The 24,417-nt window shown below is 40.2% G+C and overlaps 2 protein-coding genes across 4 annotated transcripts in view; both read right to left on the bottom strand.

Annotated features, from left to right (window-relative positions):
- Positions 1-4,851, bottom strand: part of COPB1 (COPI coat complex subunit beta 1) — a 38,060-nt gene extending 33,209 nt beyond the window's left edge. The window contains exons 1-2 of one of the 2 annotated variants that reach the window (XM_051963960.1): positions 4,737-4,851; positions 2,915-3,060 (exon numbers count right to left, since the gene is read on the bottom strand). In XM_051963960.1, coding sequence (XP_051819920.1) covers positions 2,915-3,005 — 91 coding nt within the window. In that variant the 5' untranslated portion in view covers positions 3,006-3,060; positions 4,737-4,851. Of the gene's footprint in view, positions 1-2,914; positions 3,061-4,574; positions 4,689-4,736 lie in introns of those variants that run through there. The other variant, XM_051963961.1, reaches the window with a different exon arrangement.
- Positions 4,852-10,507: 5,656 nt separating this feature from the next.
- PSMA1 (proteasome 20S subunit alpha 1) lies at positions 10,508-23,289 on the bottom strand. 2 transcript variants are annotated; one of them, XM_051964498.1, is made up of 10 exons: positions 23,166-23,289; positions 21,484-21,528; positions 21,089-21,190; positions 20,852-20,955; positions 15,625-15,713; positions 14,994-15,064; positions 13,488-13,617; positions 12,108-12,187; positions 11,134-11,244; positions 10,508-10,868 (listed from the first exon to the last, which is right to left on the bottom strand). In XM_051964498.1, exons 1-10 carry the CDS (start codon positions 23,166-23,168, stop codon positions 10,812-10,814), a joined length of 792 nt encoding a protein of 263 aa, XP_051820458.1. In that variant the 5' UTR covers positions 23,169-23,289; the 3' UTR covers positions 10,508-10,811. The 2 variants fall into 2 exon arrangements, with proteins under 2 accessions (XP_051820458.1, XP_051820456.1); XM_051964496.1 differs by lacking the exon at positions 23,166-23,289 and having other exon boundaries at positions 21,484-21,640.
- Between the last annotated feature and the right edge of the window lie 1,128 nt (positions 23,290-24,417).

The following is a 24,417-nucleotide window of genomic DNA, read 5'->3' as shown; positions in this document are numbered from 1 at the left end:
ACCTGTCATTCTGCTCTACAGAGAACAAAAGTAAAATAAATGTAAGTCTCTCTGCAGTCTCTTTTCCTCCATCATGACCGCTTCATTAGTCTGATCTTCTCAAACACTCCTTTGTGTTAAGGGACAGGTCAATTCTCCGAGAGCCTCCACAGCTGTGGATCATAACATCTGAAGGAGTTGCAGGGCAGCCTTTGCTGACACAGGTGTTGCTTGGGACTGGGAATGAGATAAACTGGAGGCAGAGGGAAGAGAGAGAGGTCAGACAATGCAACAGCCTCTCAGTCTCCTCTTATCATCCCCTCACAAGAGGAGATCCATTCTGGGTTGGATCTCCAGCAACCACTGTCAGGTGGCTCCTGTGTATTCCAACAATTTTGCTCAAACATAGCTTTAAAAACACCACACTTTTTTTTTTTTTTTTGGCCATGCTTCACTTTCCTTACCAACTTCACTTCACTCCAAGTGTTGATGTTCTTGATACTATTCCTACAGGACTGTGTCATATTTTAATGTTGATTTTTTGTTTTCAACTCAAGATGTCTAAAAGATTAGCTTTCTCCTTTTCTGAACTTTCCTATTATAGTTAAAAGTAGCTTCAACTTTCAAATCTGAAAGCGTAGTGTCATCTTCAACTCCTCTCTCTTGTTTTAACATATGATATCAGCTGGCAAATCTTATAATTTCTTCTTCTACAGTCTCTTCAGCATTTTTGGGCAGTATCTCTTTCTTGCTAGGCTTCTAACTGATCTCCTGTTTCAGGTCTCTCCCTACTACAATCCATCTTCCAGAGCTGCCAAAGGGATTTTCCTAAATAAATGCTAAGACCGATGGACGTGACTCTCTTCAACAATGAATTGATTCAGAGCAGTTCCAATTGTTCAGTGATGAAGAGAGCCAGCTACACCCAGGGAGAGGCCTGTGGGACCTGAGTGTGGAACACAACATAGCATTCTCACTCTTTCTATTGTTGTTTGCTTGCATTTTTGTCTTCCTTCTCAGTTTTTTTCCCTTTCTAAATCAGATTTTTCTTGTACAGCAAGATAACTGTATGGTTATGTATACATATACTGGATTTAACGTATATTTTAGCATATTTAACATGTATTGGACTACCTGCCATCTAGGGGAGGGGGCTACGGGAAGGAGGGGAAAATTTGGAACAGAAAGTTTTGCAAGGGTCAGTGTTGAAAAATTGCCCATGTATATATTTTTGTAAATAAAAAAACTGTAATAATAATAAAAAGAAAAAAAAAAAAGAATTGCTAAGACCATATCACACCCTTCACAAAATTCAGCAGCTCTCTATTCCCCTTAAGATCAAATATACTTCTTTTTGTGGTATTTAAATCTCTTCACTATGCATACTTCCCCACCTTTTTATATTCTATTCTACATATACTGTATGATCCAGTCCTACTGACACACTCATTGTCCATCACATGCAGCACACCTTTTCCATGCTTTTTGCAAAGGCTGTTTGCCGTACTCAGATGCTCTTCCTCTTAACTTTCAACTCTTAGAAGAATCTCTGTCTTCCTTTACTTAGCTCAAATATCAGCGACAAAAAGTGTTTGTTGATTCCCCCAACTATTAATGCCATTTCCTCTAAGACAATCTCCCACCAGTTGCATATTTATCTTGTGTTCACTGACTCATTGTTATTTCTCCTTATTAGAACACGAAGTTCCTTAAAGATAGGACTGTTTTTACTCTTTCTCTGTATTTCCAGGGCTTAGCCAGTATTTGGCACACAGTAAATACTTCACAAATGTTTGCTGATTGATTGAATCTCTATTACCTGTACTTGTTTTTTATCTTTTGCATGTCTCTTAAAAATTCAATTTGGTTGGTAAGTTCCCTATGCATTCGCACCAATCTCTTTAGAGAGACTTCTTTCAATCTTATAAAAACTATTTCTCTTTGGGTTTTCAGAATCTTATTTTGAGAAGCTCCTGTCCCTTCCAAGTTCCTATCCATATTTTCCAATAGATTTTTAGGTCACAGAAATCTATTTATCTTTGCTCTTAACTCTGAAATTTACTCTCCCAAAACCTAGGGTGAATGTTGTTATACTTTTGTCCTGTATCATGAATTCTAAGATTGAGTGGTCCATCACATTTCCTCAAAGTTCCCAACATGTACACTCCAATATCAAATTACTCTTGTTGGTAAGAATCTGGCACACAACAGAAATTTCTCTTGAATTTTTTCACATTTTGAAGAGTAGAATTATAATAATTGCAAATCAAGAAATCATTAGGTGCTCTGCTTTTAGAGTCAATAGTTCTAATAGACATCTCGATAAGTGACCCCTCCTTCCCCACTACGATCTCAAGCCTCTGAGACAGTCTTAAGATCTATTTCCTGAATTGCTCATTTATTTCTCCCTTTTATCTTGGTGGTCAGTAGTATACTGAAACGACAATAACATTCTAGTCCCTCCCTCTGCTGTTCTTTATCCAAATACATTCTACCATGTTTCTTCCATCTGGTTCCTGGATTTCCTCACAACTTTTTTTTTTTTTTAAATGGATCTATGAAATCATCCATGTGGAAGCTCTTTCTATAAGTGCAGAACATCAAACGTTCAGTGACTTACAGGCTTACAGGATTGCTTGGGGCACTGAGAAGTCAAAGATCTTGACATGAGTCACACAGTTTTTTATCACTGGAAGACCATTCAGAAAAGCATATCCAAAGGTTAGCCAAAACGTAATGATTTTTTCCATCCACAATTCATGAAAAAAGTACACTAAACCTTAGTGAGGATTGTGAGCTCTGCTATGTCAGTCCCCATAAAGATGAACTCGTGGGTCTCTTGTACTGAAACAAAATTAAAATCTACTGTTTCCAATGATAAATTAGCTACAAAAACCAAATACGTCCATATCAAAGTTTCCCATTTTTCACTTACCAAGGTCATTTTTTAAGATGATTTCAGATGGTGGTTCTGAATCCATTGGTACATTAATTAATGTATAGCATACATTTTCTGCAGCAGTCATGGTGTTTGGTTACGGGTACTCCACAGTATAGGTATTTTTGATGATACTGGAAATTCTAGAATAAGCATAAAATACCATTACTTATTAAAAAGTTTCAAAAAGCCAATAGACATAACTGGCAAATAAAAGATACTCAGCTGTGCTTAATAACTTTAAAACAGTTTAAGACTGGCTGCGTACAGCACTGCATGCCTGTGATTCTTGTTACTGAAGTTGAGGCTGGTGGACTACTTAAATTGGACATTTTTAATGTAAAGTCACTTGGGTGTCAGCACTAAATTTGGCACAGATAATGTGAGCCTTTGGGAGGGAGAGGCCCTGGGCTGCCTAAGGAGGGGGTAAAGTGGTCCAAGCTGAAGAAGCAGCAAAATCAAAGCTCCTGTGCTGATCCTTACTGAGATTAGCCCGTGTGTGGCCAATGACTATCCAGGCTGGACAAGGTAAGGAGACACAATACAATTTTTCATAATAATCATAATCTAAGATTCAAAGGAAGTTTCATTAGAATGAATAAATATAAAATCCATTATAATGAATATATAAGTAATATATATGTCAAACGCCTGTGAAGAAAACCTTGTACTCTAAGTGTATTTGATATTTCTTTAAAAGAGACAGTTTCTGCCCAGTCTTAAGCCTGATACACAGCCTATGTGAACTTGCAGCAGTTTAGGCAATAAAGATTAATTAAGCTACAGAGAGGACGCCAACCAGCTTTGGGAGGGAAAATTCCAAAAATATTTACAAATTCAGTCTCTCTCCCTGCATTTTGCCTTAACAGAGTGCATTATGATACACAGTTACAGTTCTGAGGCAAATGCTGGACCTGGGCAGAGGCTCCTGTTCCCTTTCCCTATGATCCTTCGTTTACAAGCTGTGTGACCCTTGGCCCATCACATTTCTTTTCAAAGGCTCAGTTTCTCCTAAAGAGAGGAAAATTTGTCTTCTACCTACTTTCCCTGTTTCTTTACTTATTCCAATTTCATTCTACCTAGTTCAGTGTTTTTAAGTTTTCAAAGTGCAACAGAACCAAGGGATATTTTTGGTGATGATGAGTGAATATAGATAGGGGTGAACGGGTGCACATGCATTATAAGCGGCTGCAGTTCCCCAGTCCTAAGCGCATAGGACGTAAAGAAAGGCAAAAGGCACAGCAGTGCCTGCCCTCAGGGAGCTTCCCGTCTATGCCCTTAAAGCGAACACCTGCGTGCAAACAACAGGTAGGAGAGGAGTGAAGGGCCAGGCTGGCACTGTGGCCGGGGCGGGATGGGGAGCGAGGGCATTCCCCGCGAGGGGGACCGCCAAAGGTAAAGCCCGGAGTCAGGGGCGCGCAAGCAAGGTCGGAAGAGCAGGCGGGGAAGGGAGACTCTGGCACGGACGCCCCCCGGGGCTCGGCCTCGACCGGGCCAGGGCCCGGGCTTCTAGCCCTCGAACTCGGAGGCCACTGAAGCCTAGGCCCGCAGGCATGGCTGGAGATCAGGCCCCGGCTTTTCGAGTGTCAGCCGCGGGGGGTGAGTGCCCTAAGGGTGGGGGTCAAAGGCCTGACAGACATCCCGCTCCCCGCCTCACATTCTCGCCTGGGGGAAGGGCTCCGTGAATAGGGCCGAACAGGCCCCGGGACTCGACCCCTTCCGGAGGCCGCTCTCAAGCTCCTTCCCAGCGAAGCAGCGCGGCCCGATCTTGGGGCGCCGCGGCCCGGACCCTAGCCCAACCTGGACCCCTACCCGCTACCTGGCCCGGGGCGGTGACGGCGGCGGCGGCAGCGGCAGCGGCAGCGGCGGCTCCACAGAGTCCCGGGCTGACGTGGAAGGGATCAAGAGCGAAGCCACCTAGCGTCTACGGAGGCCCGGAGAGGACACGCCTCCTTCCGCCGTGCTGCTTCGCGTCCCACGTCCTCGGCCCCGCCTCCGCCCCTTCCGCTCACGCTGATTGGTGAAACCAATGGAGCCGTCCAGGAACTCGCCCCCTGCTGGGCGGTTGCGCATTCCTGAGAGCGCTCTAGTTGGGCTGCTGTGTGTCTGCTGCTGGGGTGCGGTGAGCCGTCTGTCTTGCAGCACTCAGGGCAACTGCTTTACAGAGCGCTGTTCTGGGCACTGGAGAAACCCAGAAATTACACCATAATGTAATATATAACATAACATTGATATACCCTATAATTCCCGGAGTCGGGAAGACCGGCTGTGTGAGCCTGGGCACGTCACGTAACCCTCAGTTTCCTCACTTGTAAACTGGGGGATAACAATAGTGCCCACCTCCCAGGGTGGTTGTGAGAATCTAAGGACAGGATATTTATAAAGCAGCAACAATGTTAAGGGAGACGCAAGGTGTAAGAGAGTTGTCATGAACCCTGGTGCAACTGACTAGACTTCCTGGGAAATACAGGGTTTAAGGTTGCGTTTTAAAGGATGAACAGGAGATGGGAGGGAGAGCGTACCAGACAGAGCACTAAAGGAGGGGATGGAGAATTGATCATTCTGAGAGCTTAGAATGTGGGGAGATAATGAGTTAAGGGGCACCATTTGGTCTCTGAAGGAGAAGTGTATATCCTTGAGCAAATGTTTTTGAACACTTGATGATAGCTATCATGTTCTTTTCCCCCAGAAAAAAAATTCCCCCTATTCCTTCAAACAATCTTTATATAATATGATCTTGAAACCCTTTAAAAAGGCAATCTCATTGGGACACTCTCCAACTTATCAAGTGATAAGTCCTGATAACTTTTTTTTTCTCAATAGTATTTATTTTTCCAAATATATGTAAAGATATTTTTCAATATGCTTTATTGTAAGACGTTGTGTTCCGAATTTTTTCTCCCTCCCTCTGTCCCTTACCTCCCCCATCTCCAAAACAGCAATTTTTACATTTACAATATTTTAAATATATTTTCGTATTTCTCATACTGAGCAAGAAAAACAGACCAAAAGGGGAAAAACCGCGAGAAAGAAAAAAATGAAAGAAAAAAAAGGTGAAAATACTATGCTTCAATCCACATTCAGTCTCCACAGTTCTCTCTCTGGAAATGGATGGCATTTTCCATTCCAAAAACCTGCTGATCATTTCTTATAAAACAATAATATTCCACAACATTCATATACCATGACTTATTCAGCCATTCCCCAACTAATGAGCCTCCATTCAATTTCCAGTTCCTTGCCACTATAAAGAGGAGTGCCACAAACATTTTTGCACATGTGGGTCCCTTTCCCTTTTTTATGATCTCTTTCAGATACAGGCCCAGAAGAGACACTGCTGGGTCAAAGGGTATGTACAGTTTGATAGCCCTTTGAGCATAGATCCAAATTGCTCTCCAGAATGGTGGGAGAAGTTCATAGCTCCAACAACAAAGCATCAGTGTTCCAGTTTTCCCACAGATGATGAACTTTTGAAACACCTTAAGGATGTTTAGAGAGAAGAAAATATTTAAAGGGGACATGAAAGCTGCCTTTAAGTAGCTGGAGTATTACTATGCAGAAAATAGATTAGACTTGTTTGGCTTGGTTTCAGAGCGCAGTTAAAAACCAAACTTCTTAGATCTACCACAGAGGGGAATCTACCCCAAGAAATTGTGGATTTCCCTTCCCTGAAATTCTTCAAGCATAAGCTTGGGATCAGAAGATATTTTGGACCAGATCTGTGTTAGATCGGATGGATTTTGCGGTCCCTTCCAACTCTTTGGGTCTATACATCTGTTCTCTGAAAATCACTTAAACTTCCTTGGCATTGCATTATCCATAAAATGAACATTTAATTTTAATTATCTATAAATTTACTTATAGGCTTTATTTATTTATTTTGTTGAGGCAATTGGGGTTAAGTGAATTACCCAGGATCACACAGCTAGCAAATGTTAACTGTCTGAGGTCACATTTGAACTCAGGTCCTCCTGACTTCAGGACTGTTGCTCTATCCACACTACACCACTTAGTTGCCCCCAGGTTTAATTATTTATAAAATATTTGAAACATTTGAACAAAATATTCTCTAAATTCCCTCAAATATAGGCCCATCTACTTTTCTTTATTTTATCATAGTATCCTCGTTTATATATTCTGTTTAAGTCCAATTGGACTACCCATTCTTCTCCTTTCTCACCCTACTTCTTTTCGAAGGACACTTATATAACCTTGGGTAAGTCAACACCTACATTCCTCCTGAATGAAATCTTTCTTCCTTTCTTTTGACCAGTTCTTGGTCAATGCCTATTGTTTCACAAAATCTTTCCTTATCTCTCTAATTAGAAGTGATCTTTTCCTCTTGAAATCTCTTACAACTTTTACCTTATTCCTGATATAGGAGATAGCTGGATGTTACCTAAAGTTAGGAAAACATTTTCCTGAGTTCAAATCTAGCCTAAGGACACTATCAGTGTGATCCTGTCCAAGTCACCTCACCGTTTGCCTCAATTTCCTCATCTGTAAAATGAGTTGATTAGGAAATGACCAACTACTCCAGTATCTCTGCCAAGAAAACCCCAAATGGGATCACGAACCTTCTATTTGCTATTTGTCACATCTGATTCTACTAGATTTGTAGTAAACTCTTTTAAAGGCAGAGTTTCATTTTTATACTTGTGCCCTCTATCCTTAGCAATCAATCAGTCAACATGTATTAAACATCCTCTATGTGCCAGACATTATGGTGAGCATGAGGGATGCAAAAAATACACAAAAGACAGTCCCTGCCCTCAAGGAGTTTTCCATCTAGGCTCTATGCTTAGTGACAAGGTAGTGGTTTTGATCAATTTTAGATGCGATCAGAGGCATAAATCATGGCACCATAAAATCTGAGCTAGAAGGAACCCCAGGAGATCTTCTGTCCCAACCCAGTACACTATAGTGGAAAACAATGAGATTTTGTATCCCAGCTTACTTATATAACCTTGTGACTTTATGCAAATCATTTCAGTTCTTTAGTCACTGACAAGTCAATGAAACAACCATTACTACTTAACTGGGGATATCCAAGAAAAGCAAAGTCAGTCCTCTCAAGGGAACCCAGTTTCTTGGTACAGACAGCATACAAAGAACTGTGTACAAACAAGATACAGAAGGCTAAATTATAGATAATAGGTAGTAGGAGGTAACAGGCACTCATATTAAGGTGCTTCTTGTAAGATAATTTTTAAAAAATGAAAAATAAAGGCAATTAAAAAAAAAATCTTGGGACTGGGTATGCTCATCTGTAAAACGGGTGGAGGGGAATGTTGAAGTACTTGATTTTTAAGGTTCCTTCCAAATCTAAAACGAAGATCTCTGAGAAAGTCATACAATCTCAGCTTGAAGATCTTCAAGAAACTTATCTCTCAAAGTAGCTCCTTACACTTTTACACAGCATTGTTAGGAAGTATTTCTTTATATCTCCACCTTTGTACCTTCCAATTGTCTTTAGTTCTGCTTTCCAGGGCCAAAAACCCCCAAATCGATTCCCAATTACACATGACAAAATAACTTTAGACAATATTGATAGTGATTGAGAAATCCTATTAATTCAACCAGTTCCTATGTCAATTTCAATCTCACCATGCTAGTTAACCTGTTACATACATAATAAATAATAGCAACAACTAACCCAGAGTGCTGCATGGGTTTCCAAAGTAATATCCCCATTCTATGGATAAGGAGCCCAATTCACTGGTCCAGCATCACACCGGCCGTGTCTAAAGTAGGAGCTCAGTGACCAGGCTGTACCTCACAGGGGCTGCTGTCCAGAGTCATGGCTGAGGGTCCTGCCTGGCTAATCCCAAAGCTCTGCCCTGATGGAGGTGATAACAGTGGCTTGAGTACAGCCTCTCTCTTAGAGTGGTACTAGGAGGCGCTGAAGGATGGGTTGTTGGTCTGCTGTCCACAGGAGCTGCTTCTCAGGATAAATGGCTGAGGACAGTGGCTAAATCATTGGTATTCCCAAGGTTCTTGCATTCAGGGTCCAGGGATGTTTGCATTAGTCTGAGGAGAGATGGTGGGCAGTGCTGACTCACCTGGAGACCCTGGCTTAACTTCTCTAAACTTGTTTCTTCATCTCAAAAATGAGTCTCCCCGAACCTGCACCATCCGCCTCACAGGATTGTTGTGGGCAAAGTCCCGGACAAACTATAAAGCTCCCTAGACATCAGCTATCACCATTAAGGCCAAACTAGCAAATAACCTTCACTTTTAGCATGGGTCTTTGGGCTGTGATTTTTTACAAGTTTAACTTTCTTAAGTGTATTTAGGCCAAAATGAGTTTAATGTTGCACAATAGTACTAAGAGGCCAGCCAAGAGATCAGTAACTGGTGATTAAGATTAAGAATTCACCAGTTTGATGGTCTTGGCTCTTGGATTTAAGACAATTCCAATAGACTTGTGATGGAGAGAGCCATCCACATTCAGAGAGACTGAGTGTGGATCACAGCATGGCATTTTCACCTTTTTTGTTTGTTTGCTTGTTTTTTCCCCCTTCTCATTTTTTTTCCTCTTGACATTTTTTTTTTTTTTTTTGTACAGCGTGATAAATGTGGAAATACATTTACAAGAAGTGCACCTATATTGGATTATTTACTGTCCAGGGGAGGGAGAAAAATTTGGAATATCAGATTTTGCAAGGGTGGATGTTGGAAACTATATTTGAATGTATTTTGAAAAATAACTATTGTTATTAAAAAATTGTTATTTAAATTAATTGTTATTGTTATTATTATTTTAAAAGCTTTTTTATAAAGCTTATAACCTAAAAAAACCCAAAAGAATTCACAAGTTTAAGAACAGAAAGGAGAGGCCATCTCCTTTCATCTGGTGATCTCACTGGTGGGAACAACCTAAGGATGTTAATGACAAGAGGAAAGACCTGACAGTACAAAAGTACTTATAGCAGTGTTATTTATAATATTGAAATATTATTAACTATATAAATATCCACAAACTGAGTAATGGTAGAGTCTATTTCCCAGAATGGGAAAGAGTTCCCCCCACATTTGAGGCTGTCCAATTTCCTTTAAAGCTCAGGTAGCATCTTCTACATTTACATTTTCTGATCCTTCATCAACCTCTTATCTCTCCCAACTGAAAGGGGTCATTAAAAAAAACCCAACAAAAATAGGTGATTTACATAGAAAGGATCAGCAGAAAACAAACAGGATGTTTATGGCCTTATCATTCCTTTTTATAATAAAACAAATTTGGAAGGTTTAAATTTTTAAAAAGTGATTTTTTCCCCCTGAGGCAATTGGGCTTTAAGTGACTTGCCCAGGGTCACACAGCTAGGCAGTGTTCTATCCCCTGCATAACCTAGTTGCCCCCAAAAGTGATTTTTAAAGGTAATTGGTGGTTCCTCCCACCCCAGATCCTCTATTCCAGCCTCACTGCCTTGTCACTCTCATTTGGGCCGAGAATAAAGGGCATATACTTCTTCCCTTTAAGCGAAGCAAATTTCAAGAAAATTAAAATCACACACAGTAACTTCTAACAATGGAGACATCAAGTGACAAAGTTTTTTTTGATGAAACTGTCAAAGAAAAAAAATACCATGATCAGTTGAAACAATTTTATTTCACAGTTGCCTTTAAAATCATAAAGACAAAATGTTTCCCATATAAAAACAGGAGTGCTGATACCCCATTCTTTCTAGAAAATGATTACATCCTCCCTCAAAGAAAATGCACCCAGTTATAACCTCTCAGTTAGGTTTCTTGGGAAAATCCTTCCAGGACTGATTCCTAAGAGCGTCTCATTCTGTAACTCTGCATCTTGTTGAAAGCATGGATAATAACTGGCATATGGAGAGAAGTGTTCCTTTTAGACTTGCTAACATAGACATAGACTGGCCGACACAAATCAGTGCTCCATTGGCTCATCAGCCTTCTCTGCAGGTTCATCAGTAGGCTGAGCAGGCTGAAGAGGAAAAACACAAAGAGGACATTCAGTCAACAGCAACTATACAGCAGGTGGTTAGCTCCAGACAGTAAACAAAGCCAAATTCTGAATAACATGGGGTAATTTTTGTTTTGTAAAATTATATTGACAAGAATTAGGGCCTGATCCTAAACTTCCCATCATGGACTCCTACTTAGTCTTAATGGGACTGCAAGATATATATATTTTACAAAGGACATGACAGAAAAAAAAAGTCTGGTTTGCAAGGAGCTCCATGACCTACCTGTGCTTTTCTCTGTGGTCTTTCTTCAAGACCTTCCAGGAAAGGAGATACATCATCATCGTCATAGATTGTGAACTCCAAGTCTTTCCCAACAATTCCAATGGAAACATTCTGGGAAGCAGAATTAAAAAAATATCAAGATACCATGTAAGTTATAAATGCCTCAATAAGCTGTTATTAAATTGACTCTTCCATCTGGAGACAGAAACAAAAATCAGGCCACGAAACACCTAATTAAGAAAAGAAAGATGGAAATTCTTTATTGGATTTAATGTGTTTTGCCTTAAAATAAAAAAAGAAGGGGATGGAATAGACAGTTTACAAAAAATAAAAATCTATTTTAAAAATTTGATCATTTATAAAGTTAAACTTAAAAAAAAAAAATCAGACTATAGCCATTATTTCTTCCTTCTTCTGATTTCTGTGAAATATTAGATAATCTACTTGTAAAATTTACCAACTCCCTAGTAGGAAACTTAACATCTAGCAAGTAGAAAAAATTTTTTGATTTATCAGCTAAAAGAAATTACAGAATTAATGGGGAAAAAATACAGCATTTTCTACAACACTACACAGACCATAATAAATAATACATTTGTTATAAATAATGCACACATAATATAAATAATTAAACAATAATAAAAATATGATAAATATAAATAACTAAATCATACAAAACTTTAGATGTACAGTGCTTTCTCTTAAAAGCTCTCGCTAGAAAAATTAAGCCCCAGACAGGTTAAAATGTTTACTCGATTATGGCCATCTGGGAAGAGGGCTAGGAAAATTGGGGTTGGAAGGTACAGCTGTATGGTGAGAAGACAAGCCAAGTTACCTCTTCCCAATCTAAAACAAGCTATATGACTTTTATTTCAGCATCATGATATTAATTTCATTGATGTCATGTCAATTCCATTAATTTCATGTCAATTCCATTAACGAATGGAATGTAACTGAAAAACAGTGAAATTTACCTTTGTAGTTAGGTCCTGTTCTGCAGGAAGTGTTTCCCGTAAGGCACGCAGACCATGCTTCACCAGCTCATTCAAATTGCCTATAAGGGCAAAAATAACTGAATTTGCTTTACCTTACAAGTCAAACTTCCATTTATCAAACCTGCTATTTTAAATCCATGTTTTGCCCAAATATTTATCACTTATCAGGCAAACCAGCCATCAAAATCAATAACTAGTCATAAATACTATAATTAAAAAAAAAAAAAAAACTCATCAACAGCACCTGATCAATCAAGATTAAGCTTGCCTTCTGGAGAAAATACTTGATGGTTTCTTCAGTTTGTTTTACTATGTGAGGTTAAACTGAGGTTTTGGGTTATAAAAACACACAGTCTGTATAGCTAGGCTGTAAGAATGAGCCTGTCTTTTCAATAATAAGGTGATTCTGGCCAATTCCAATGGATTTGTGATGGAGAGAGTGCATCCAGAGAGAGGACTATGGGGAATGAATGTGGATCATAACATAATATTTGCACCTTTTTTGTTGTTGTTTGCTTACTTTTTGTTTTCGTTCTCATTTTTTCTTCCTTTTTGATCTGATTTTTCTTGTGCAACATAATTGTGGAAATATGTATAAAAGGATTGCTCATGTTGATCCTATATATTAGATTGCTGTCTAGGGGAGGGGATGGGGGGAAGGGAAGGAGAAAAATTTGGAATACACGGTTTTGCAAGGTTGAATGTTGAAAACTATCTTTGCATGTATTTTGAAAATAAAAATTAAATTTATTAAAAATTAAAATTAAAACAAAACATAATAATTGAAAACAGTAAAATAAAAAAAGAATGAGCCTGCCAGGCAAGTGCTGCCTCCTGGATTTACTTCTCTAATTTCACTCAGTTCTTGCTATTTTCTCTCCAAAACGTCTTACATATGAAGGTCAAAATGGACTCAGTGATAAAAAAGAAATCAGAAAAAAGGCTTAAGGAATTTTAATATGCCTTACCTCTAGTCTTTCCTTTCCTATTTTCTACCCCTTTTCCCCACTATAGGGAAGTATAGCTTTTTGTTAATCTCATTCTTAGCTCCCTTTTTTTAATAGTCTTTCTCTCTCAATTGTTGTAAGTTGAAAGATGCTGATTATTGTCAGATTATGGGCTTGGCTAGCTGAAGGAGCAGAATCTCAGGCTTTTAGAAAGCCCTCTGAGTAGGCATAAAGACCAAAATATGGCAGGGGCAGAGGAAGGAAAGTAGGTTATATCTGTGGCAGGACACTTCAGCACAGGGAGCCTTCATAATAAGGTTGTTAATTTTCTTCATTAAAGGATTGTAGCTTTCACCCTCTCATTAAAGAGTTGAAAAAGAACAAGTTGAAAAAGAACAACAATATGACTTACAGTCACTAAACTTGGACATACACCGCTCCAAGTAAGTACGGGCAGACTGTGAACGGGCTCCAATGGACATAGCCCGACAATCAAAATAGTTTGCAGATGGACAAGTTTGGAAGATGTGAGGACCCATATCCTGCAAAAAGAAAAAAATACATGTTAATTGCTTAAGCTTAATATGCATGAAAAAAAATTCCATGATGTTTATAATAAATCGGGGTATAATGCGATTAAAAGTTTAAAATTTCTTAAATTTTTTAATTTTTAATTTCTTAATTTCCCTTTTTAATTTTTTAAATGCAGTTTTAAAATTTCTTTTTCAATTTCTTAAATACAAAGTACATGATAATTTCACTTCGTAATCTGGAAAAAAGATAAATTTTGCTTAAATAAGAAAACAATTTATGGACAGACTAAAACGCCTCCAAGGAGATAAATTATAGCAAACTCCCAACCACAACTATGTTTACCAGTTTTGGTTTTGTTTTGCAGAAAATATGTATGGAAAACATGCTTACACCAGTGGTTTTAATATTAAAAAAAAAAAAGAATTCCCCATCTATATGAGCCTATTAATCCAATTCTCAGCGTATAAGCCTTCAGCTCAAACTGCTGAATCTGACAGATCAATGAACCTGAAGTCAGGAGGCTTGAGTTCAAATCCTCAGACACTTGGTAGCAGAGTGATTTTGGCCAAGTCACATAACTGCTGCCTGTATCAGTTTCCCCATCTGTAAAATGGGGATATTAAGAGCACTAATCTCCCAGGATTGCTGTAAGAATCTAATGAGATATTAACTATAAAATCCTAGGCAACCTAAAAACATGGGGAAAAATGCTAGCTATTGGTGTAATTGTTATTAAGTACCTTTTAAAGTTATTATTCCATATAATTACCAATAAAGCTCAGAATGACAGTTCAAAGATAACAAAATATCTAACATTAAGAACTCAAAATTTTTCTTCAGGACACTATACCTACTATAGCAGAAAAGTAGACTCACAGTTCAGAAAGATTTTCAATAAAGTAGTTGAAACAAAGTTGAAAAAAAGCTTTTCTGATTAAAATAAAGTTTTATAAAAACTCAATTAAGTCAACCATGCTACTCTTTAAACATTTCAGTAAGTCAAAATGTGAATGTGCCTTTTTGCTTCAGATAGTGGTTATTAGTATACATATGAATAGGCAAAGGATTTTAGATTTATGTCAGCAGCAGAAGGACTTCTAGTGTGGGAACTCCTTCCACCTGCTTCATTACGACTTAACCGAAAAGTTCAAGGGAGTTGCCTGGGCACACAGAACTCCAATGAGTTGCCTATGGTCACAGAGCCAGTAAGTGTAAGAAGCAGGACTAAATCTGAATCTTGCCGACTTTACTGCACTGCCTGTGATTAAAAATATGCAGATACAGATTATGGGCTTATATCTATATCTGTTTATGAGACAAAAAGTACTTCATAAAGCTACTTTAAACATTTAATTTCATTCAATAGAGATGAGTTTGTACTTACATCATAGCCAGCAATGAGCAGTCCCACGCCATATGGTCTCCGGCCGTAACGCTGTGTTGGTATCTGGGTCTCTTAATCTAGTTAAAGACTCTAACTAAATATGCATAAACAGACTGTTTCTTTTCAAGATGTCTTCCTTAATCTAAGGAAACCATGTGACTCTTGGGATATCATGGTTTAGCTCTTAAATTATACCATATTTATGACAAACGATCAAAGTCCCCCTCATATGCCAGTATAAATTTGTGAAATCACCTCATTTTTTTGTTTGATAAAACAGTGGTCTGAATTTTCCCTTTAGATTAAAAGAATATAGAAATTCATTTTGGGGTCTTCACAAAATCAAAGCATAAATTCCCAAGGACTCTCTTCTCATGCAGGAATGCCATTTCATGGTGCAGAACTTTCAAGATGCATGGATGTTAAAGATTATTTGGGATAGTCTGCTGGGACTTAAAATCTCCAGTTGCCACATGGCTCCATGAACAGTATGTGCATATATACATATATGTGCGATTCTAGGCAACATCAGTCGCTTTCAAGGATGTGGTCAGAGACAACCAAATCACTTGTCTTAAACACATTTACAACCTCCAAGCTCATATCCATAACTATTAACACAAAAAGATACTGCTTCCAATTAGAGAAACTAGGCGAGACACCGGAAGAGGTCTATCAAACACAAATCTGGAATCCAGACACTCCTGACGCATGAAGTTGCTAGAAAACAAATAAAAAAAGTAGAATTTTAGAACCCAAGACAGTTTCTCCAAATGACTATGTTGGTTTAATTTTACACAGCTCTGGGGATTCTTTTTAGACATTGAAAAAATTAAGAAGATTCCCTTTTGAAGCCAACAGGTCAGAATTATTAAATCAAATAAAGGTAAATGTACTGAATTATAGATATATGCTAGAAATATAGATATAGAATTATAGTTCTTAATTTGGAATATAGAAATCCTTCAAGATGTTGTTATAAACTTGGATGGGAAAAATTACATCTTTATTTTCAAATGACACAGCATTTTCATTAATGATTTTAAAAAGAGGTACATTGCTTTCATCAATGACAGAAGGATTCTTGACCAATAAAGGGCCAAAATTTCCTGTTCTCTATCTACAAGGGCAGATTGTTTCCACTGAAAAGTAAAGAAGGAACCTGTAAAATGTCTGATGAGAAGGCAGTATGACTCTTGAAAGGTAAAAGTAATTTCTGATTGATCTGCTTCCATTTTTTCATGAACAGAAGCTGCTGTGGTCTCCTGCCAAGTTGGTTCTTATTCTCACTATCCGTGTGCCTCAGTCAAGCTTCTTCCCTGGGTTGTTTCGGTGACCTTACTACCTTGCCGCAATTTGCTGGGCATCTGTCTGAATGTCCCAAAGGGATGAGGCTTAATTCAGTGTGTCAGCATGGTTGGGAGAGAATGCACTGGACTCAGAGGCAGAAGGCCAGGCAGGCCTCAGTGTCCTATCTGTACAATGAAGGGGCCTTTCCAGCTCGAAACCTCCTAGGTCTGTAAAAAAGTGGCTCTTCCCCTTTCCCCACTTTCTGCATTCCTGTTGAGGTATCACTCAACTCCCAAAATAAGGAGTCCTGGGACTCCTGGTCTTCCTCTCCTGTCTTCTCTCCCCAGTCCACCGTTCCTTTAGTTCAGACTTTCATTGTCTTTCCTGAAATACACAATCCTGTCCCAGCTATCCTTCCCTAGCAGATTCTCTCTCCTATCCAGCCCCTCCCCCTCTCCCCAGAAAGCCCTGACCATGTCTGCTCTCCTCAAGGAGCTGCAGTGGCTCCTTGTGGCCGTTAGGATTAAACACAGTCTTTTGTTTGGCTGACTAACCCATCTGATGTATCATGTGACCCCCCCTCACTCACAACAGACTCCAAGCACACCAGCATGGCTCTTCCTCTGCTGCCTGCTGGCCCTTGGGGATTCCCTTCTTTCCACAAGGCCTCCGCCCTGCCTTCTCCCAGCCCCACAGTGCATCATTCTTCATATTTACTTAATGATGGGCAGGCCCCGATTCGTTTTTGTGCCCTCAGTCCTTGGCAGGAGATTTTCACTGGAGGGCACTTAGTAAATATTTGTAGAATGGGATCAGTAAGTGTGTACATCAGTAAGAGTATCCAGGGCCTAGGATACCCGACCCCCTTCCTGTGAAGGTACAGAACACCGGGATGGCTCTGTGTACAGGAGAAGAAACAAGCACTCAGATAAATGTGTTCCAAATTAAAATAGATGTATAACATGCTGTGATCAGAGCCTATGAAAAATGAAGGTGCTCCAGAAGCCCATAAAAACAGGACCACCCACTGCAGAGATGAATATTAGGGCCAAATTGATCTTTAATTTTTTATAAGTAATCTAGAAGAAGAAAGTACGCAGTGAACCTTCCAAGTTGGCAGCTCACCCTGAGCTCTCCTAGGAGCAGAGTGCCAAGCTGCCACAAGCATACAGCATGCTACAAGTCCTCAACCAATAATGGCTGCATTTTATCGAATAAACTACGTGAAGAGCACCTGAGGATGTGTGAAGAGCTCAAAGAGTGGCAGCCGAACTTCATAATGAGCAGCAGATGCAAGGCAGTATATTTACTATTCACAAGTACTGTTATACTTATGAAATTACAGCTGAGGAAAGGGGCTGAGTAGTCACTGCTGAGAGTTCGCTTTTATTGCGCTGGGGCCAAGATAAAGCCAACATCCGAGGGCTACCCACTAATCACTTAACTGGTAAAGAGTTTAATTGGGACAGAGTCTTTGGCCTAGGAAATGCTAAGCACCAGCAAAAACTTGGGAACCAGAAAAAAACCTGTAGGAAACTACGGTCTATCGGCCTGTTGTGTTCCTTTTTAGCTGCCGCCCCTCAACAAAAGGGTTGTTTGTCCTTTGTTTGGAGAACCAATGACACCATGGGTAACATCTCAACTCGCAGAAGAACTGGATTTAGGTTAGGCAGAGTTGTACTGAGGTGTCAGCCTCTCTCTCTTCCTAATGTTCCATCAACGTCCAATGGCAAGACAAGTAGGGATGCCAGGAATGCCAATGGATGGCATGGGCAGATTTAATGCTGGTCAAGCTCTAAAGGTTCCAAAACACCCGCTTTAGCCACCTTCATGGTCATTGGAACAAACTGTTCTCGTCCCCCTTCCTCAGGGCTCAGTCCTCACAGGCCCGAGGGTTATGTGACCAGACTGAGTGAGTGTGGCTGCGGCCCAGGCTGCAGCTTCTTGAAGCCCTGGTTTGAGCTGGGTGAAGGCGGACACTACAGGTGGAAGAGTAGCCCTGAAAGGGGGTCGGCAGCCCTTGTGCCAAAGGTGCGAGTCATGCCTGAGCACCTTGGACAGAAGAAAGCAACTGAAGAGATCAGCAAAGCAGTATGATAGGAAAAATGCCAGGGCAGGACTCGGGAGCTCTGACTTTCAATCCTGCATCTGTCACTAATCACAAGAAGATTGGACCAAGACTCTAAAGTTCTAGGAAAAAAATTTTGCACAAGGACATAGTAAAAATAGCCAAAACTTAATTATGGAAAGATGTTAAGACAAAAGGGATGTGAATAAAGTCTCCAGAACTACAGCCCAACTACCTAATATTCAAAAAGCATCAACATAGATTTCTTTGATAAATCTCAGAGAAACAGGGAACACTTAAAGCGTAAAAGCACTTCCTTCTCCATCATTCTAGAATATTATTTGAATTGTACAGTCCAATGCTCTAAGAATTGCTACTTTAGAGGGTGGCAAAACAAACTGTTGAAAATATTAATGATGTGTAATAAATGTTTTTTTTTTTGATATACATTCACATATATGCCTAAGAAGGGTTTATAAAATATCCTCTTATGGATTTGTCATGCATGAATTTAAGGGAAATTGGGGATATCTGGAAAACATCTTTAACTTTTTGAAGACAACTATGTCCCACCACAATCCTTCTCCCAGTGCTAATGTCAAACTGAATGAAGTGTTTGTCTGACTCAAAACAGTTCTAAAAAGAACAGAGGTATTATATATAATGCAAAATATTACTGGTAAATAAGTCCTCTACATCTCAAAATGTAATTTGGACTAATTTTATAGCTGCAGAGAAATAAGTCACCATTAAAAGATATATTCGGCTAGTTATTCACAAAAATAAATAGGTGGCTAAAATGGTATACTTTTTTAGAGACTGCTTTCTGGGTGTAAGTGGATGTTTATATATGTATCTGAGTTGAAGACAAAACTCTTATTACCTAGATGAAAGCAAACATGAGGCTTCTGTTTCACTTTCTATGACCAAAATGGATTATCTGAATAAGAGTTTCTGCCTTGATTGACATGTGAAAATTTGTTTGTTGACTGTGATTCCTAAGTAAAATAAAAAAAGCATATGTTGGATATTATTTTTAAAAGATAAGCTGATATTTTTTTGGGCAGAGTCCCAAAAGAAAAGAAAAAAATCAAACAAGTAAAACCCTTCTTCCTTATTGTCTATCTGATGTGAAGGAAGGGGAAGCTCTCTTTTAGCAATATCTGATATCAATTCCTCTCCACTTAATTAGGAAACCACTAAAGCCAGAGGAAACTGTAACTAGGAATCATAACCAGTCAGGCCCAGGATACAATATTCTGCTTTGACCATCAAGCAGGAGTACCTCTGGCTCCTCCAGATAAACACACCAGCTCTCCTCTCCCTCTTGGATGGACAAGCATCACTACCATGAAAGATTAACAGTCTAGTGCCCCATGTCTCTCTGTCACTGTGATTCTATGGTACTATGTGCTCACCTTTCCTCAAATCATCCCATTTTCTCATAACCTTCCATTACCCTCTGGAATTCTCATTCCATTGTTACAAAATTCCTTTACACCTGTGCCCTTTCCACAGAAATGAGTGGATAAATAGTCTGTATTTAATTTTTTATTTCCATGTTATTTTCTACTCATAGAATGCAAACACTTTGAGGACAAGTTTCCTCTTTGACTTTGCATTCTAGAAGCCTAGAACATAACACATAGTAGGTGCTTAAAAATCCTTGTCAAACTCTTGTTCAAAGTTATTGAATATAGGAGTTGGGATTCTCATCCAGGTGTGTGATAGCTGTTTAGATAATAGCTAACATTGACACTGCACTCTGAGGTTTGCAAAGCACTTTACATACATCATCTAGTTTAATTCTCACAACAACTCTGAGATGCAGGTGCTATTATCTACATTTTACAGATGAGGCAACTAAGGCTGAGAGAAGTCGAGTGCCTTGTCTAGCATCCCACAGGCAGTAAGAATGGTAGCAGCTCACATTTCCAAGGCAGCTGCTTGGTGCCAGATTCTGCGCTAAGGGCTTTATGATTGTCTCACTAGATCTTCTCAACAATCCTGGAAGGCAGGTGCTAATATTAGGATTAAATGACTTGCCTGGGGTTCCACTCAGGTCTCTTCCCCAATACTCCACATGGTCTGGCTCAGACAGCATAATCACCCTCCCTCAAATGATTGTGGAATCACAATAAGTTGGAAAGAGCTGTTAGAGATCGCCTAGAGGTTTGATGTCAAACTTAAGTGGAGCCCGCTGACTTCTATCTGCCAACTACAAGCACATCTGGTTCAGGCAGGAGGTGGCCTGGATGCGACTCCTCTGATCTGGTCCGAGCCCTCTATCTTGGAGAGAACTCCAAAGCCAGTGCTTGGCACTCTGTCAAACTGCCTCCTCCACAGCAGCTAAATAATAGCCCTTAAGATGTGGTTTTGGCCATCTCTCAAAAAAGTAAATGCTAATCTGAGTATCATTTGGCAAAACTCGTCACTACACAACTCAGAAAGGACATTATTCTCCTAGCACAGAAATGGCCCCCGAACACTCCGTACTCACCACAAGAGCCTAGCATCAGCAGTGAGCCCAGCAATTGAAATTCCAATATGGTTATCAACATGTAGAATTTTTTTCTGATGAGCTGCCAGTTCTGATTGTGCCCTCTACATATGTGGAGACAATAAAGAAAAAGAAAACAAGTTTTAGTCTGTTATTCTACAATGAAATCTGAAGTTGTCATGGTTTCTAAGAAGGTGAAATATTTATTCTAAAAATTCAACTTTCTACTTTACTTACCTTCAAAGCAACCAGTACAGCATGGGTTTTTGATTTCAGACCCACAGTAGCTGAGCCTTGTTTGACAGCTTCCATTGCATATTCTATTTGATGAATTCTGCCCTAAAAAAGAAAAAAAGAGGACATAATAAATATTTTAGAAACTCTGTAATGTGAAATTAATGTATTATTATATGTATATAGTTAAATCAAGTCTTTCAATTTTTTTGCTTAGCTTCCAATTTAGTAAAAAATACAAAAGTTTCAGAAATATCTGCAGAAATCTATCACCTTCCATTTAGTCAATGAGATTTATGCCACATGACAGGATCTCATGAGATGTGTTCTTAATATAGTTTAAAAATTGCCAAGATATTTCCATCAATCGAAAGAAAGAGGAATTTTTTTTTTTTTACCTGAGGGCTCCAAACAGTGACATCATTGTCATACTGGTTACGAAACTGAAAGCAAAGGAAAAACTGCATTAAGTATAAAGGGCATTACTGCAAATCCTAGCTGTTGATCTAACAACACGTATCCTTTTTTTTCTAATTAATTTTCTTTTTTTAAATAATTTTTTTTCAAAACCTATGTATAGTTTTCAACATTTACCCTTGCAAAACCTTGTGTTCTAATTTTTTTCTCCTTCCCTTTGCCCCCCTCCTCTAGAAGGCAAGTAATCCAATATATATTAAACATGTGCAACTCTTCTACACATATTTCCACAATTATCATGCTGCACAAGAAAAATCAGATCAAAAAGGAAAAAAATGAGAAAAAAAACAATAATTTTCAATATTAACCTCGAAATATATTTATTTCATTGAATAGTTTCCAATGACACTTTTAAAAATTTTAACACCCATTTAAAAATTTTTTGAGTTCTGAATTCTTTCTTCCCCTATACCTCCTCCCATCCATAGAGAAGGTAATCAATATATTAAATGTACATGTTAAATCATACAAAACATTTCCATGTTGTTAAACATATAGGCTCTCTCAAATTTCCATAATATTCCAACTCAGTTAACAGAATGCTCATGGTTCACAGAGATAGGAGAGATTTTAAGAAATCTTAGTTTAAGCCCCCTGCTTTTAGAGAGGAAGAAGCAAAACCAGAGAGGGCTATATACAGCAGTTGCCTACCTTTGTGTATTTGATCCCAGATCCCCTAACTTCAAACCAGCAGCTCTTTTCACGATAGTTTTTAAGGGTACTCCCACCAACCCAGGGCAAAATAAACCATCTGACAAGAGATCGTGCAAAGGGAGGGCACATTCCCTTGAACAGGCTGCATAGTAAGGGCAATAAGCAGAAAGGTTGCGCTGATGATAGAAAACGAGGATACAACAATCGCCACCAGCAGGAGTCGGGGGCTCCCTGTGTATGGGTTTAGTGCTTCCTCTGCCAAGACTCCCTGGGACGGTGTCAGAAGCTTCCGGGGACCCTGAGATGGGCAAGTCCAAGTACAACAGCGGGGGAACGGAAAGGATGCAGTGCCTGGGGGGCGTCGAGGGCTCTGCCACTAATGACCCTGCCACGAATACTCATATTCCTCTCTGGTCAGTTTCCTATAATAAAATGAGGAGGAGGAGGGGGATCCGTGCGCTTTACAATAAACTCATTTGAGAGTGCAGGGGGGATTGGACAGAATGGTCTTTTCTGAGGCCCTGTCCCGGCAGTCAGTGATGGCCCGAGGGGTCAGAGAATTGAGGCCCTTTCCCATTCTGGGTCTGTTTCCCCGGAAGTCAAAGGGTTGGACAGGAAGGCTGGGTCGTAAAGCGGGGTGACCCGTGGGGGACAGACCCCCCGGGAATTCCACCCACGCGGGTCCCGGAGGGCAAGGAGCGGAGGCCGAGAGACCGGGGCCACCGGCGGGAGGGCGGGCAGCAGCAGGCCGCAAGCGCCGAGGCCGAGGCCGGGCCAGCATCCGGCCCGACATGCTGAATCACGGCTTCCCCACCAGGCCGAGGAGCCCGGTCAACTTATGCCCGCCAGCTCGCCCCAATCCCCGGAGGGATGCGCTTCTTCGCCCAGGCCTCCGGGGTCCCCCCCAGGATCCCTCACCCGCTCCCCTTCCATGCTCCCCCGGACGCACCATTTTCTCTGTGCTGGCTAAGCGCAGACCTTCTGTGGAGCGGCGGGACCAGGCGAGTCTGCTGCTGCTCTGTGCACGACAAAGCGGGTCTGCGGGGCGGGGCGACGGCGGCTGCGGCGCAGGCAAGAGCAATCCAAGAGAGAGTCATCGATCGACTCCATCGCTTTTTCTCCCTTCCTCCCCACCTGAAAAAAAAAAAAAAAAAACGAGATCGAGGCTCGACCTGGGCGGGAAATCCGTGCACTTCCGCCAGGCGCTTTCGAAGCCTTTAGCAAGGCGTGTATGGGTCCAGCCACCAGGGCCTCCTTTAAATTCGGGTTCATCTCCCCACCCGGCCTCCTCAGTTTCCTCCTCAAGCAAAGGAAAGAGCCCTGAAAAGTCGAGTCGGGAGAGCCCTCCATCTCTGGTGACATACAGGAGAGAGCCATGGTGCAAAGTAGGCGTGTCCCGGAGCCAGAGGCGATTTCTATCCCTAGGGATGCCGGGTATTTGTATGTGTACCCCGCTCATACTTGGAGATAAATACCCCGCTTATAAGAGACCCTAAAGTGCCTCAGAAATGCAGCAAGTCATAATATATTTAATTCATTGAAAATTATGCCTCTCATGGACGTGATAACATTTTTGATATTTGGAACTGCTATTATATATTATGGAAGTAATTCTAAAACGGGAGACATTGCCCGAAATAGCGTCTTAAGGCCCTGAAATCAAGAACACCCAGAGTTCAGCGCTGCCTCTGCCACATTTTAAAACGTCGAGATCGTGTGTTTGTTGATTATTAACAACAAGAAAGCATTTGATTGAGTAGAGAAAACTGTAGAAGTTCATTTCTGGTAAGGTTGTGCCCATGTGCCTGTCAAAATTCGTCGTGAGAGTCTGAAAGACAACTTCTGATCATTATTATCCAACAAGGGAGAGACATTTAGCGCTGCTGTGGAGGAAATCCAACAGAAAATTCCAGTCAAAGAGGGCTTGGGGGAAGTCTCCAAACACTCTTGTTTATGGATGATAGTGGGCTGTTTGTATCAGTTCCTACAACATTTCCGAGCCTCCTAAATGAGAACCTTAATCACTTGAGTTTTGCCTACCTAGTCACATAGGAAACACCAAATGGATGAAAAATGCCTGTTGTCCAGATTGTTATAAAACATACAGAAATTGTCATCAAAATGGGTAAGGATTTTTCGCCCTCATTGAGACCTCTAGTCACTGCTTTTGCAGACTATTTCCCTAGTCTGACTTCACTTTT

This window comes from Antechinus flavipes, chromosome 6 (genome assembly GCF_016432865.1).
Source record: "Antechinus flavipes isolate AdamAnt ecotype Samford, QLD, Australia chromosome 6, AdamAnt_v2, whole genome shotgun sequence".
Taxonomy (NCBI): Eukaryota; Metazoa; Chordata; class Mammalia; order Dasyuromorphia; family Dasyuridae; genus Antechinus; species Antechinus flavipes.
Note: the sequence above shows the minus strand (reverse complement) of the source record. Positions and strands in the feature narration are given on the sequence as shown.

Bases quoted from the DNA above. Each gene is read 5' to 3' on its own strand.
- PSMA1 (XM_051964496.1), bottom strand. From the start codon at position 21,552: ATGCAGTTTTTCCTTTGCTTTCAGTTTCGTAACCAGTATGACAATGAT. The intron at 15,065-15,624 runs GTATCTTTTTGT...AACTAGATTAAG, and splicing joins AGTTTCTCTAATTGGAAGCA to AGACCCAGATACCAACACAG. The intron at 11,245-12,107 runs GTAAATTTCACT...TCTGCTTCCCAG, and splicing joins AACAGGACCTAACTACAAAG to AATGTTTCCATTGGAATTGT.